At 41.8% G+C, this 12,328-nt stretch overlaps 2 protein-coding genes and 1 long non-coding RNA gene across 11 annotated transcripts in view; 2 read left to right on the top strand and 1 right to left on the bottom strand.

Moving 5' to 3' along the window:
- LOC127367977 (uncharacterized) overlaps positions 1-12,328 on the bottom strand; it is a 269,916-nt gene that overhangs the window by 145,539 nt on the left and 112,049 nt on the right. The window lies entirely within an intron of this gene.
- Positions 308-10,084, top strand: rab12 (RAB12, member RAS oncogene family). Its single transcript, XM_051408292.1, has 6 exons — positions 308-767; positions 2,110-2,170; positions 4,679-4,817; positions 6,316-6,405; positions 6,770-6,874; positions 7,667-10,084. The coding sequence occupies exons 1-6, from the start codon at positions 512-514 to the stop codon at positions 7,772-7,774; spliced, it is 759 nt and encodes a 252-aa protein (XP_051264252.1). The 5' UTR covers positions 308-511; the 3' UTR covers positions 7,775-10,084.
- LOC127367919 (microtubule cross-linking factor 1) overlaps positions 10,362-12,328 on the top strand; it is a 72,203-nt gene continuing 70,236 nt past the window's right edge. For 5 of the 9 annotated variants that reach the window (XM_051408187.1, XM_051408180.1, XM_051408172.1 and 2 more), the window contains exon 1: positions 10,362-11,787. In XM_051408187.1, the coding sequence (XP_051264147.1) occupies positions 10,924-11,787 (864 nt within the window). In that variant the 5' untranslated portion in view covers positions 10,362-10,923. The remainder of the gene's footprint in view (positions 11,788-12,328) is intronic. The other 4 variants (XR_007885565.1, XR_007885564.1, XM_051408215.1 and 1 more) reach the window with 1 other exon arrangement.

Raw genomic sequence — 12,328 nt, 5'->3', positions numbered from 1 at the left:
CAGACATTAGTGCAGAAAGTCTTATATTATTATTATCATTATTTATTATTTATTATTTTTATTATTATTTATTATTTATATGTTTTGGTGGCTATACCGGCGGCTGCTATAAGAATATTTAAATATGAAATAAATAAATAGTAATTAAAAAAAAAAAAAAGTAAATAAAAAATTAATTTAGTGCTTAATCGCTCGCATGTATGTCATTAAATCGGCACGAATCTTCTGTTTTTAAAAAAATAAAACAATAATAATTTATATAAAGATTACAGCGCCGCGCCGGAAGCGGAAGTGGGAGTTAGGGTGGTCAGTGACGTCACTCCGGTCTCTAATGGCTGAACAACAACAACTGTCGGCGGGTGACAAAGTTTCCCAAACTCCCGCAGAGGCTGAAGAAAGTTGGAAATAGCGGATAGTTTTTTTTTTGGTCGCGTCGCAGTTTTCGCGCGTTTCTCTGTTGATTTTCTTTCCGTTTCTTCGGTTTGTTGTGATCACTGATGAGGGATTATTGATGGATCACAGATATGACATACCGCGGAGGGCCGCCGCCGCCGCCGCCGGTGGTGGAGGTGGAGGAGGAGGCGGCGGGGGCTCCGCGAACTCGTCCCCGGCTCTCGGGGCTCAGTCGCGCCGCAGGAAGATGCCGCCAAGACCCGCTGACTTTAAACTCCAGATCATCATCATTGGCTCCCGCGGTGTCGGTAAAACCAGCCTCATGGAGAGATTCACCGACGACACTTTCTGCGAAGCCTGCAAGTCCACCGTTGGTGAGGACACGGTGCTTCTTTTCTACGGGACTTGTTTTGTTTTGTTTGTGTCCACTTGTTTGTTTGTTTGTTTATTTATTTATTGACAGCGTTTAGCAGCAGCGGCGGCGGCGGGCTCCGTCTACTTGCTGGAGGACAGGATACTTTAACTACCTTATGCTGGATGTGTAATGGGACTGAACTGAGGTTACACTGCCTGCTGTAGCTGGCTAACAACAACAACAACAACAACAACAACACTGTTTTAACTAGTGGACTTTAATGCTATGAAGCAACCAAACAAACACACGTGTGGGCCTTGCGTTGGTGTATCTGTAGGCTGTTTGTTTTTAGTTTTAGAGAAACTCAGTAGAGAGGAAACTTATTATCCGAATGACTTTAGTCTGCAGCAGTCCAGTAATTTATTAACTTTCATTTTCATTTTTCATTTTCTACTGGTGTCACTGTTTTGTTTATTTGAATGAAGGAGTGTCATCTCCGTTTCTTTAAAAAAAACAAACCATTTTTAATATTTACACTCAAAGATTTTGACATTATTTCACATTTTTAAATAAATACACATAATAACTTTAGTCAGAATCAGAAGGAGATTTATTGCCAGGTGGGTTTTTACACATAGGAGGAATTTGTCTTGGTGCAATGGTGCTTAAAATATACAATCACACACAAAATAATAAGATAAATATGTAAATCACACAAAAATGTGCAAGTCACACCAAAATCTCACAAGAATAAAGTACTTTTTAAAAAAATATAGATAAATAAAGATAAGAAAACTGTACAGAAGACGGGAGTGCATTAATGTAATGCATATATACAGGGTGGGTATGAGAGTCATACTTTATTAAAAAACAAAAGTACCTTGTGACAAACTGCTGTGCCCTGGTTGTGGATGCCGCCAGCTTTATCTACGCAAAAGCTATGTGGAGTTGAGTAAACACTCCTGTGACCAATACAACAGTCAACCATAATGTCCAATCCCAAAATAGTCACACAGCTGCTATGGCAGAGCTCCATTTCGTGCCCTGTCATTCCCGTGACACAGCTCGTCACTAATATTGTGTTCCTTTTGATCCCAGAGACCAGCGGAGGGAAGAATTGGTCACTCAAGTCTGGCTGAAAATGTCTTTAGCATGGAAGATCACTATGATTGTGCACATCTTTTAAAAGTTTGACAGATGTAACTGCCTTACTAATTGTTTTGCAGCTATTACCTTTAAATAAAAAATATAATTTAACCACTCATAACCCTTTTAATACAAAGAAGGATGCAGCTTGATCCAACTGAAATCACGCCTACATAAAGCATTTCCACATGTGTGTTTCTGTTTCCCCCTCACAGGAGTTGACTTCAAAATCAAGACAGTGGAGCTGAGAGGGAAGAAGATCAGACTACAGATCTGGTGAGTAACTGGGCAGAAGTTTCCAGTTCCTTTACTCCTCTGCATGGTGCATTTCTTTGTGTCTGTCCCCCGGCAGGCTCCTCCTTACATAAACTAGTGCTGGCTTACTGGGTGCTGGGTAGGTAATGCATGTGCAAATAAGATGTGCCGATTGCATGTTTTGAATTGCCAAAACATGTCTTTGTCAACCATTAACCATGAGATGTTTGTCAGTGAAGAGGCCTATATTAGAAACTCGTGGCTTCAGTGGGGATTTTAATTTTAACTTCATGTGGAGGAGCACATGACCATAATGTTGTCTAAAGTTGGCACTTTATTCTTGGTTACATCGGGCGTTGTTACCTTTTATATTTAACATTCACCACTTAATTTGTACCAACACACGATAATTAAAGTTAATTAAATCCAATACAAAGTGCTTCCTCTCATTTCAAAGTTTAACTTCACTTTGATTCTAATACAGTTAAAGTGTTAAAGATATACTGTAAATCACTTTGCTGGCATTGTAGAGACCTTATTAAAAACCCCGGCAGTGGCAGTTATGACTTATTAGTGGTGTTTGCGAGTGGGAAGTCAGTGAGGGATCATATCCTACTGGCTGGTCAGGACAGCGTGGACCTCTGTGTGCAGAAGCTCCTCGCAGGCTGGCAGCATCACCACATAAATCAATAATATGTATATGTGTACACTTAAATTTGAATATTTAATAGAAACTACAAAGTATACAGTGCATATTTTTGAAGTTATCTCTTCTTTGTATCTCTTTTACACAGTCCAGAATTAGCACTAACACCCTTCAGATTCTTTTTAAAGTACTAATAAGTAGAAGAAGTGTGGTTTTTGATTCAGTTTGATCTCACTGATTTCTCTGAAAAAAGATAAAAGTCCTTTGTTACTCTACCAATTAGTGATATATTAAAATGTCAGTGATACGTCTGTTGTATAGCAGCTGGCCACAGGAGACATATAGTGTTATTGTAGCTTAATAATCAGACTGAATCACCTTTTTGTTTCCCTTCGTTGTTCTAATATACTGTTTGAATTGTAAATAAACAGAGATGTAGGCAGCAGTGATTCAGAGGTTGCTCAGATAGACCAGCAGTGACCGGGAGGATGTTATATCAGTGGTGTGACTCTATTAAGCCTCTACATACTTGTGTCTTGTGACTTCAACCACGCCTTTAATTACATTTTGAAAACATATAGCGGTTTTTGTCCGACACTTGAGGAAAAAAAAATGAGTATCATGCTACAAATTACAGTTAGGAAAGCTTTTGTACTGACTGCATTGATTGTGTGTGTGTTGGGCTAAACTGTGTGAACTCCATCGCTTATTTCACTAACGCATCTGTCCTTGTTCACTAACACCACCCCCCCCATCCACCATCCACCCTCACACCACCACGTCACATCTACCCGTTACCACGTCCCCCTTTTTTTATCCCCCGTTCCTCTGCTCTGTTCGTTCGGGATGGTTCGTCTGTCGTCTGTGTCTCTCATGTTGAACTGCTCACATCAAGCTCCACCATTGCCGCGCCCCGGCCTTACCTAACCCTGCCATTGTGCTACTGTGTCTCTGTCCGCTCTTCTGCTCATAAGCCTGACTGTGACTCACATGGGGAAACAGGGAGAGACTAGCTGGCTGAAGGTACAGTAACACTTCACTGTGAGTGGAGCTCAAACTGCTTATCATGCTGCTAACTCAGACTCAGCTGAATCATAACATAATCATAACATAGCCTTAACTCGTGCATTTATAAATATATTTAAATGAAGAGGTAATTTCCAGAATATATTTAGTGTCTGTGAGTGAATGTAATTTCAGGTGTTTGTACTTCTTATTGATCTACCTGTAAGATCTAGTATTGCTTTAATGGTAACACTTTACTTTTGGCATTTAGAAGCACCATATATTTAATAATACATTTAATAAACATTTATCTGTAAGCATATATAAAGACATTTTAAAGTGTTAATGTGCTGTATTTTCAACAATTCTAACTTCTCTGAAGACATATTTTACAGTATAACAACATTATCTGTTACACTGTCACAAAGATACATTATTAAACTGTTATATCAGTTTACAACTACATTATTTATATATATATATATATATATATATATACTTAAATAAAACCCTTCAGATCTCTATTTTGTTTTCTAGATGCCAAATGATAATGTGGATACCAGATTTAGCTCACACAAAGAGGGATTTAAAAGGAATAATGTGCATAATATTTAAGAAAAAGAGAAATTATTCGATTATATTGTTAGCATTATTGATTATTAACATTGATTACCGCTTTACACAAAACTGATTATTTTTTCCCCCGTTTGTTGTTTGATCTTAGTTGTAGTTTAAAACATTAGCCTGTTAGTCATAGTCTTCTTTAATGAATGAAACATTCCTTGGATATTAGCTGTTTGGTATTCTGAAGGGTCTTGGTGACCCTCCACTGACTGTACAGACCTTTAATTATATTGGGTTTCATTAATTTCAACCAGGGACACGGCCGGGCAGGAGAGGTTCAACAGCATCACATCAGCCTACTACAGAAGTGCCAAGGGAATAGTGCTAGTGTACGATATCACAAAGCAGGAGACCTTCGACGACCTGCCCAAATGGATGAAAATGATAGACAAGGTAAGCAAACAGTCAGACTGCTGGTAAATCTGTGGGCAGCTATATTTTTATTAAAGATCGCATTAGAGGAAATGAGCCAGCTCTTGTCAGAAAGTGTGTTTCTGTGCAGTGTTTTGGGTGCTTGTTGTGTTTAGTTTACTCGTGCACAGTCACAAAACAGTTCCTTGGATTCTGCCATTCATTTGCCAGCAAGGTTTGCATAAAAATGTAGCACAATAACAACCAACCCACCCATACAACCCCCTCATGTCCACCCTTCAGTTTCTGCCTTTGTTTTTAATCTCTGGCAGCGGTAACATGAGCTAGAGGTGTTTTTTTAAGATAGCACTTGGCAGAAACACTATTTTAATTATAGCCAGACCGATACAGGATTCTTGAGGCCAATACTGATATTAATATTTATATATATCTTTACACAACCAATTACATAAATAGGCATTTTTGGTAGTGTTTTGACTGGGCTGGGAAGGACATTTTACACTTTTATTTTACAGAACAGTGACAGTTTGAGAACAGATCTTTGGCATCTTCCCGTAATTAAATTCCTTGTTACTTATCAGCTCACATACTCCGATACTGATATCTGTACAATGAGCTGATTATTGGTAGGGTTAGAGTCCCAAGTTAGTCCGGGAACCAGACAAATCTGCCCAACTCTGGCAAGATTTACATTTGCAAATTAGTCTGACCAGCTCCAGGTGGTTTGAATGTATTCATTTTGAAGGGGGTGGTTTATGTGATGACTCCTGACTGTGACACATTTATTTGCCTTTTTGTTACGTTTACATTTATTTTCAATACACGGAGGACAAAATAGTCACATTTCACTTATTTATTTGGCTCACATCACAAAGAAAAACACTTGAATGCTTGTGTTCAATTGTACTTGTATCCTTCAAACACTCTGCTGAAGGCTGTGTGCCGTAACTCGTAGGCAGTTTTTATTGTGCTGTGAGCCAAATAAATAAGTGAAATGTGAGCATTTTGTCCTTGACGTGAACACTGGATAGGTGTTACCTTTTCATATTTTTTGTAACACTGGATTTTGGCTTTTTAGTACTCCAGAGAGAGAGAGAGAGAGAGAGATCAAAAGAGAGAGAGAGAGAGAGAGAGAGAGAGAAAGAGAGAGCCACCTTATTACTCAGAAATGGATCAAACATTAAAGTCTTTATGTCCTTATAGTCCTGTCATAGTCATAGCTCCTTATGCTGTAGCTTTATAGGTATAATTAACCAGAGTGAAGCAAAAAGTTGCAACCTTGCCAAATCACTTGTCAAACCCAATGTGTAAGAAAATGTCTGTTTTTTTTAGAATATCAACCTTAATATATCATTTTTATGAAGTCTTTATTTCATTGCTGTACTATAGAACCAGTTTTGGTGGTGACTGTGTGCTGAAAAGATTCAATCCCAGTAATCTGTTTTGGCTTTAATGAAATGGGAGGTTGATGATATCCTGATCCTGACGTGTCTCCTCTCTGCTTTCTGTTTTGTGTCAGTACGCCTCAGAGGAAGCAGAGCTCCTCCTGGTCGGGAACAAGCTGGACTGTGAGACTGATCGTATCATCTCCAGACAGCAGGGAGAGAGGGTACGTACAACACACAAATCCTCCCGTCCACCAGCATATCACAAAACCACATGTCCCGTTTCTGTGAATTTGAACAGAGTATCTAAAGGAAGATGCAGTAGTGAAAATAATAGATGTATTGATGTGTATTATGAACAGAAGATCTTGACGATTCAGCCACAAATTAAAGCAGAAAAACACTAAATAATGCGGAATATGGATGTGGATTGTCTTCGAACATGGACTCACTGATCTCCTCCTCCGGAAACGGACATTACGTGTTGCATTACAGCATGCTCATCCAACAATTCAGTCAAATCTTTCTGTGTTCAGTTTTCTGCTACAGTTGTTCTTTGCTGACATTGAGCTTTGATTTGTGTTACAGTTTGCTTCTCGAATAAGTGGAATGCGCTTCTGCGAAGCTAGTGCCAAGGACAACTTCAATGTCGACGAGATCTTCCTGAAGCTTGTGGATGACATCCTTAGCAAGGTTGGTGTGTTACCAGTAGAGCAAGAGGTTGATAGTCTTTATTGATTGGACTTTTGTTATCGGTGCCTTTCTAGTATTTTGTCTGTGGAGGTGCAGTCAGACCCGGGGAAATTTACTCACGTGATGTGGTCAAAAGCGGGTGGGACAGGACTGGAAGCCAATGTATTTCACCCTGTTTTTCATTGAAATGAATTGGAAGTGTAAACCTACTCTTATCAAGGTTCTAAGATTTAGGTTGGGACATTGTTCATATTTTACCTTTCACACATGTAGCACACAAGCAGGAGATTGTTTGTTTCAGATGGGTGGAGCTTGCAGGAGGACTCGTGATTCATTTTGCGTCTCAAAATGACCACAAACCAAAAAACCTGACAGAGAATAGTATTAGACTCCAGTCTGTCTGTCCGACAGGAAAGATAGTGTGGTGAAATTTTATAACTGAATTAGGACCAGGAAGCACGTTTTTACTTTCTTTGACGGTGGAAATCTGATGTTTTCACATCACGAGTGAAGAAGAAAGGCATTAAAACATGAGGTAGAATGAGACTCATGTGGACTGATATTGAATTCTCTGGACAGTGACCTCCTCTAGTCACACATGAGCTCACTCAGACTTTGGACTGGGGAGCTGAGTTTAATACGTTTAATGTTCAGTGCAACTGATTCAGCCATACAGCTCCTCTGGGTAAAGTCTACATAAGTTCAGGGTTTCACTCAATAAGTCACTGTGGATGTCAACTGTAAAAATGCAATGTGTCTTTTCTGACTTGTCTGTTGTTCCTGATCCAACAGATGCCTCTGGAAGTTCCCAACAGGGAGCTTTCCAACAGTGTCCTGTCTCTGCAGCCTGAACCGGAAGTGCCTCCGGAGTTGCCACCTCCCCGCATGCGCTGTTGCTGAGAGTCCGAGTGGTCCACCCCCCCATCCTGTGTACACACACACACACACACACACATAGACACACACACACTCAGCTCACACATGCAGAGTACCAATCTGGCCACCAGGGGGCAGCAAACAGCAGCAGTTTGGGTTTATTGACTGCTGATGTAAAGATGCATGGACTCTCTTAACAACCAGTATTGTTATTATTTCTTCTCCTGTTTTGTAACTGTACACTATGGCACGTACTACACTAACACTTAGGCCTGGTGAATCACCCACTTCCTACCAACACTTCTGTCTACACTTGACCCCAGACTACCTCATTCCCCCCGAAACGTTTAGGCTAGCTGTGCCCCGCAGGTGCCTTCGAGGTAGAGAGCCCTCTGGTAGCAGTTGCACATTTTACAAGGAGGAGGATTATTGAGGGCCTTACAGCTTCTTCTCTTCCTGTTTTCTTTAAAAAAAAAAAAAAAAAAAAGTCCTTACACATACTGTACACTAAGTTTGACATTGTCTGAGTTGCCCCGATGGTCTGGTATCTCTGCATTATCTAGCTTACAGAAAAAGGGATAATAATCTTACATCTCTTCGGCTTAGTTTTAAAACTCTGGGTCTAGGTACAGTAGTTTTATACTCTTATTAATAGATATTATTACCAAGTTGACTTGAGGTAAACAAAAAAGCACATGATGTAAATACGGTGTGTTGCTGTAATGACTGGACAAGGTGCAAGATTTTTTGTAGCCAGCAGTAGGCGGGGTTGTGTGGTGGTGATCATATCAGTTTGTATTCCTTTGCCTTAAGGTATTAAAGCGGCTGGAGCGGCTCAATTTTCACATTTGTATAAATCGTAATGTTTTGCACTACAATCCATCTTTACCTAGTTAAGCTGACATGTAGAAGATAAAAAAGAGAAAGCACACGACTCGTAGTTTAGCACTAGTGAAGATCAATGTTGCCTCGCTTAGCGGCCGCTCTGAACTCTTCCACGCCACCGTTGAAGAGTGCGATGGCGGTGCAAGGAGAGATGGGTAATGTAGTCTTTTGAGGGATTGGTGTTTTCACAGGGGGCATTCTCTCTCTCTCTCTGTGTGTGTGTGTGTGTGTGTGTGTGTGTGTTGCTGGCTTTTTTAGGGGAAAACAGTAGTTAGTGCGCGCCACACACACACACACACACACACACACATAGTTTTGGCCTTTTGGTTTTGTTACTAATCTTGCAAAGTTGTTTTTATTTTTCATGGTTTTTTTTTCCTCTGAATTCAGAAACAGCTGAGAAAAGAATGTGTGTCTCCTCTTTTTATGGGGGGGGGAGTGCAGGAAGGTTTGTTATGTTTTTGAATGACTCAGGAAACTCATATCTGCTCATGTTGACAGGCTTTTTTACTGTAGACTTGATTTGAGTTACATAGCAAATAAATAACGTCTTTATAAAGATACTACTTTTTAGAAGAGGTCAGCTGTTTTGAGTTTATGATTTGGGGCAGTTTGTTACAGACCAGTGTGGAGACATCCCATCACTTGCACATCTAAAAAACAAACTAGGCTATGCATGTTAAGCCCTCCTGCGTTCATAGACATTAATAATCATTTAATTCTTCCGTCTTTTTTTGTTTTTTGTTAAACGAATGCAATACTAGCGATGTAGCACTGTGAGTGTTTCTGTTTTTGTTTTTACATGTCGAAGTAAAAGCCCGAGTCTTGAGGATGAGGATGAGGAAGGACGAGCCCATTCAAAGGACCTGATTTAAAAAAAACTGACTGTTTTTTGGTTAAAATTGGTTAATTTAACTTTCTGTTGATGTCAAGCTTTTGTGGACTTGAACTGGCACATTATGTATTCTAACAAATGCATAGAGTTCATACCACAATAAAGATGTTGAAAATGTGAGACCTTCACTGACATTCGAGCACATCTCACAATAAGATCATCAGCCAGCAAACAACGTGCGCACACAAATTATCTGCAACTTTATCTCTCTCTTGTGTTTTAAAATAAAAAAAAACCCATCTTTTGATGTTGTTGTTTTGGAATCAAACCACTCATTTGTCCCCCTGACTTTTAGCATTTGGCACTAACCCTGTGGTCTCTGTTTTAATAACAAAGCCTTATTACTACTCAGTGTTTTTTCAATATACATTTTAAACGATGCTTTTATTTTGAAATGTGTACTTTAAAAGATGGAAGACTGTACTTTGTATTAAAACCTGTTATAAGTCTTTGAAAAGTTTTCGGCATGTTTAAAGCGGATTTGTGGTATTTATAACTTGTGGCATTCTTGAACTAATGAAATGCAATTAAAGATATCTATATTTATTACCAGATTATGGCTTTTATTTTACTGTGTTGATTCCAGGAATATGTTTGTAGTTCATTGTACAGATCATAAATATTAGATTGGGGTCTAAAATCATTGATCTGACTTAGAGACACTGACTTATAAGGTGAGTCTCTCCTGAAAGTGTGTGTGTGTGTGTGTGTGTGTGTGTGTGTGTGTGTCTCTCTCTCTCTCTCTCTCTCTCTCTCTCTCTCTCTCTCTCTCTCTCTCTCTCTCACATTAGGGGCATGCGCACCAAAGCGTGTCAGACCTGGTACCAGAGAAAACAAGGGGTGTGCTTGGGCGCTTGTAAGAGGCAGCAGCGCATGCGCCCCGCAGAAAATCACGGGCGTCGAGCCTCACACCGCAGCGATTGCAGATCTTACATGTCAGATAGGAAAGGAGTGGGAAGGGGGTACGAGACACGGGGGGCCCAGCACTCACAGCCCGGTGTTACAGAGGGATGGAGCCCCGGTGTGCGGGAGGAAGAGGAAGAAGGCTGATGTGACTTTTTCTTTCCAACTTAAACCTTCACGAGCTCTGTCTGCAGATGCAACCTGTCCGTCATCCCATCCTTCCCAGTAATCCCCCCTTTTTTTTAATATATTGCAGCGTTTCCTCCAAAGGGGGGCTACAGGCAGAGAGGACTACAATGACAACCTGGTGAATGCAAACGAGATGGAGTAAAAAAAATCATCCAGCACAACGCAGGATGCGCATCCCCAACCCGACAAGGAAGAAGAAACCTGGCTGTTTTTCTGCTGTCGCATGTCAGAGATTTTCCGCGGTGGTGTTGTGGATTGATCGTTTCCTTCATCGCCCTCCTGCTGCCGGTGTCGGTGTATAATGGAGAGCTCCAATGGCTCTGGCAGCGACACCAAACCGCAGAACCACCAGTTGGAGAAGAAGAGACTGAACCGAGCGCCTTCCCCGGCCAGACCTTTCCTCAAGGATGTGCACTCCCGCTCCACCAAACCACCTGCCATCGTACCAAAATCACCCAAACTCAGCAAGCAGCAGCAGCAGTCTGCCTCACTGCCCTTGGCCCATCCGAACCGCAGCTCCAGGCGCAACGCAACCGGGTCGAAAGAGAAACTAGCCTCGGCCAAAAGTAACACCAAGTCCTTTGTGGCGAAAAAGCCCACAAAGGTGCCCCAGCATGCAGCAGCCGAGCCCAAACCCGCCAGCATCAAACCGGACAGCACCAGCAGTCCGATCCTCGCCAAAAGCAAGAAGGGGAAACTAGCCCCAGGGTCTCCGGGCCCTCTCAGCCATGGATCCCCGATCCGGGTACCGACCGGAGCGCCTCTCGGCCGGGTCAGCCAGACCGACAGCAGCTCAGACCTGTCAGACTGCCCGTCCGAGCCGCTGTCGGACGAGCAGAGGCTGGCACCGGCCGCTAGTAGCGACGCAGAGTCCGGTACCGGCTCTAGTGACCGGGATCAGCAGCTGGGAGCCGATAATCCGCTGCGGGCAGAAGCGACCGGAGCGGCTGCTGCTGCTGATGCTCCGTTGCGCACAACCGAGGCTTCCGCCGCCAAGGGAAGCATGTCTCAGGCTCAGCCCGCTCCGGGGGCGCACGGAGAGAAACACAAGCAGGAGAAACCCTCATCAGGCGCACAATTCAGACTGCCAGGCACCAAGGATGTAACTGAGGAGGACCTGCTGCGGGAGGTGGAAGATTTGAGATCTGAAAACGACTACCTCAAGGTATGGCGACGTTATCCCGACAAGTTACAGAGCAGACTAACGTGGCTGCTGCTGTTGTGTGTGTGTGTGTGTGTGTGCTTATTTGTTGCATAAGGTTTTTTATATAAACTAATTCACAAAATCTACATTTTGAAGAGACATTTTATGGTTTACAGGCTGGTTTAGTCCAGAAACAGCTGATTCCCAAAGAGGATCCAAACCTGTCTCTTTACAGGACAGCCAGGCATCACCTGTTTGTGTCCTTGAGCAACTTCCACCTGCTCACTAATTGAAGGTATAATCTAAATGTAGATGTTATTATAATCTAAACGCAGCTCCTTTAATGCCCAGCTGTCATCCCCACGAAGTCCTTCTGTCGGCTCTCCATCCATCATGTTGTCTTTTTTAACCTTCCCGGGCTTCCCCTGTGGATTTGACCTTTTATTGATGGGAGTTTTATTGATAGTAGCTCCAGCATGTTGTGTCCTTAGACACATCACTTCTGTCAAGTCCTCAAACTCTATTATGACAGAAATACTCAACATTTCATCCCCCTTCTCTC

The sequence above is a fragment of the Dicentrarchus labrax genome, unplaced genomic scaffold, assembly GCF_905237075.1.
Source record: "Dicentrarchus labrax unplaced genomic scaffold, dlabrax2021, whole genome shotgun sequence".
Classification (NCBI taxonomy): Eukaryota; Metazoa; Chordata; class Actinopteri; family Moronidae; genus Dicentrarchus; species Dicentrarchus labrax.
Note: the sequence above shows the minus strand (reverse complement) of the source record. Positions and strands in the feature narration are given on the sequence as shown.

Coding starts and splice junctions, on each gene's coding strand:
- rab12 (XM_051408292.1), top strand. CDS start 512: ATGGATCACAGATATGACATACCGCGGAGGGCCGCCGCCGCCGCCGCC. Junction 768..2,109: donor AGCCTGCAAGTCCACCGTTG/GTGAGGACACGG, acceptor TCCCCCTCACAG/GAGTTGACTTCAAAATCAAG. Junction 4,818..6,315: donor GGATGAAAATGATAGACAAG/GTAAGCAAACAG, acceptor GTTTTGTGTCAG/TACGCCTCAGAGGAAGCAGA.